The sequence below is a fragment of the Crocodylus porosus genome, unplaced genomic scaffold, assembly GCF_001723895.1.
Source record: "Crocodylus porosus isolate Cpor-Errol unplaced genomic scaffold, CroPor_comp1, whole genome shotgun sequence".
NCBI lineage: Eukaryota > Metazoa > Chordata > Crocodylia > Crocodylidae > Crocodylus > Crocodylus porosus.
Genome location: NW_017728951.1, coordinates 26,412,783 through 26,415,211, shown reverse-complemented (window position 1 = coordinate 26,415,211; position 2,429 = coordinate 26,412,783). Strand labels below are relative to the sequence as shown.

The following is a 2,429-nucleotide window of genomic DNA, read 5'->3' as shown; positions in this document are numbered from 1 at the left end:
CCGGGGCGCGCGAGGGGCGGCTGGAGCTGCGCTACCAGGGCACGTGGGGCACTGTCTGCGACGACGACTTCGACATCCACGCGGCCGCCGTGACCTGCCGCCAGCTGGGCTTCGAGGGCGCCGAGACCTGGGCCCACAGCGCCGCGTACGGCCGTGGAGAAGGTGCGCGGGCTGCGGGCCGGGGCAGCCGGGGGCGCGGGGGCACAGGGCTGGGTGTAATGCAGGCTGCGGGTGGGGGGCTCCCAGCGGGGCCGCGGGGCAGGAGCTGGGGGTCGCGAGTCACAGCCCAGGCCCGGGCTGACCCCGCCGCCCCCAGGCCCTGTCTGGCTGGACAACGTGCGCTGCTCGGGCACCGAGAGCTCGCTGGCGCAGTGCGGCTCCAACGGCTGGGGCGTCAGCGACTGCCACCACGGCGAGGACGTCGGTGTCGTGTGCTCGGGCCCGCTCCGACCCCGCGGACCCAGCCCGGCCCCCGGCGCCCGCCTGCCGGTGAGCCTGGGACGGGCCGAGGGCAGGCGCTGGGCTGGGGGCCCAGAGCCTGCGCGAAAGTTCCCGGGGGTGGAGGTGAGGCCCCCAGCCCTGCCCCCGGGTCCTGTCTCAAGCGCTGGGCCCCATGCAGGGCTCCAGGCTGGAAGTGCGGATCAAGCCCGTCCTGGCCTGGGCCAAGCTGAGCGTCCCGGTGACCGAGGGCGTCGTGGAGGTGAAGTACGAGGGGCGCTGGCGGCAGGTGTGTGACGCCGGCTGGACCCGGAACAACAGCCGGGTGGTGTGCGGCACGCTGGGCTTCCCCCACGAGAGCCACCTCGACACCAGCTTCTACCGGTGGGCGCGCACACGGGGCATGCAAGGTGGCAGGTGTGGGGCATAGGTGGGTGGGGGTGCATGCAGGGCAGCACTACAGTGCAGAGCTCATGCGTGGGCCAGGGCAGGGCACTGCTCACCCAGGGACTGAGGCAGCAGGGCAGGCCTGGGCCGTGCAGCCAGTGCCAGGATCCGGCCCATGCGGGGGGGCACCAGGTGGGATGGGGGCTCTGCTCCCAGTCTCCCCGGCCTCCTCTGCAGCAGCAGCAGCAGGCCCCGGCGCGCAGCAACCCGGGGAGAAGTGCGGGGTCCCCCCTCCCCGCAGGCCCGGCTATAAATACAGCCGTAATGAGCACATGCGGTGCCAGGAGCCGCCCAAGCCCGCCCAGCGGTGCTGCGGGGCGCAGGGACCGCGGTAATTGCAGGGAGCCGGCGCCTGCCAGGCTCCCGTGGGGGGAGCATGTGCCCCGGCCCCCGGGGATGCTGGGCTGCGGCGAAGGGCAGGGACCAGACTGGACCCGGCGACAGGTGGGCACCGGGCGAGACCCGCTGACCGCCGCCTCTCCAACCCCGCAGGAAACTGTGGAACCAGAAGCTGAAGGACCCGCTCTCGAGGTACCGACCCACGCCGCTCCTGGCACAAGGGCATGGGGGTGCCACACCGGGGACCTGCCCGCAGTGACCCCCTTGCCCCCGCCCTGCAGCCTGAAGACCCTCAGCCAGAAGAACATGTTCTGGATCCACCGCTTCGGCTGCCTGGGCACCGAGCCCCACCTGTCCCAGTGCCCGCTGCAGCTGGCCCCCCCGGGCCGGCCCCGGCCCACCTGCCCCCGCGGCATGCACGCCGTCGTCCGCTGCGTGCCTGGCCCCGACTTCCAGAAGGCCAAGGCAACAGCCAAGGGCAAGCCCCCCCGCAAGGCGGCCAAGGTGAAGGTGAGGCCCGGCAGCGCGGGGGCGGGGGGGCGTCTGTTGCCCGCCCCCCCCGCCCAACAAACAGGCCCCGGGCTGGGAAATGCCCCGTGGGGCACCAGCTGAGCCTGGGTGCGACCTGCACCGTGTGCGAGCAGCGACGCTGAGCAGGACAGACCCCAGTTCAAACCTGCCCGCCAGCGCGTGCACACGTGTGTGCGCGCGTGTGCACTCTAGTGCAGCCGTGGTGTCTGCATGTAGGCAGGCGCTCACATGGCCCAGCTTGCACCGGCGCGACCTGGGCAGGCTGCTGCACGCGTGTCTGTGCGTGTCCCCCCCGCACAGCCGTGTGCAGCCCCCCACGGCTCCGCTCTCCGCAGGGCCCGGCCGTGCGCCTCCGGGCGGGCGCGCAGGTGGGCGAGGGCCGCGTGGAGGTGCTGCTCCACGGCCAGTGGGGCACCGTGTGCGGCCAGAGCTGGGACCTGCAGGCGGCCAGCGTGGTGTGCCGGCAGCTGGGCTACGGCACGGCCCGGGAGGCGCTTGGCGGCGCCGAGATGGGGCAAAGTGAGTGCGGGGCGCTGGCGCGGGGGAAGGCGGAGTCCGGGGCAGGCGAGGCCCGGGGCTGACGGCCACTGCGTGCCAGGCCTGGGCCCCGTGCACGTGGCGGAGGTGCGCTGCTCCGGCTCGGAGCGGGCGCTGGGCGAGTGCAGCCTGCGGGA

At 74.0% G+C, this 2,429-nt stretch overlaps 1 protein-coding gene across 1 annotated transcript in view; it reads left to right on the top strand.

Moving 5' to 3' along the window:
- Positions 1 to 5: 5 nt before the first annotated feature.
- The window catches only part of LOXL4 (lysyl oxidase like 4), a gene marked incomplete at its 5' end in the record, with an annotated part of 6,026 nt that continues 3,602 nt past the window's right edge, over positions 6 to 2,429 (top strand). The window contains 7 exons of the mRNA XM_019555507.1: positions 6 to 162; positions 317 to 489; positions 620 to 822; positions 1,378 to 1,416; positions 1,506 to 1,734; positions 2,091 to 2,274; positions 2,354 to 2,428. Of these exons, the coding sequence (XP_019411052.1) occupies positions 6 to 162; positions 317 to 489; positions 620 to 822; positions 1,378 to 1,416; positions 1,506 to 1,734; positions 2,091 to 2,274; positions 2,354 to 2,428 (1,060 nt within the window). The remainder of the gene's footprint in view (positions 163 to 316; positions 490 to 619; positions 823 to 1,377; positions 1,417 to 1,505; positions 1,735 to 2,090; positions 2,275 to 2,353; position 2,429) is intronic.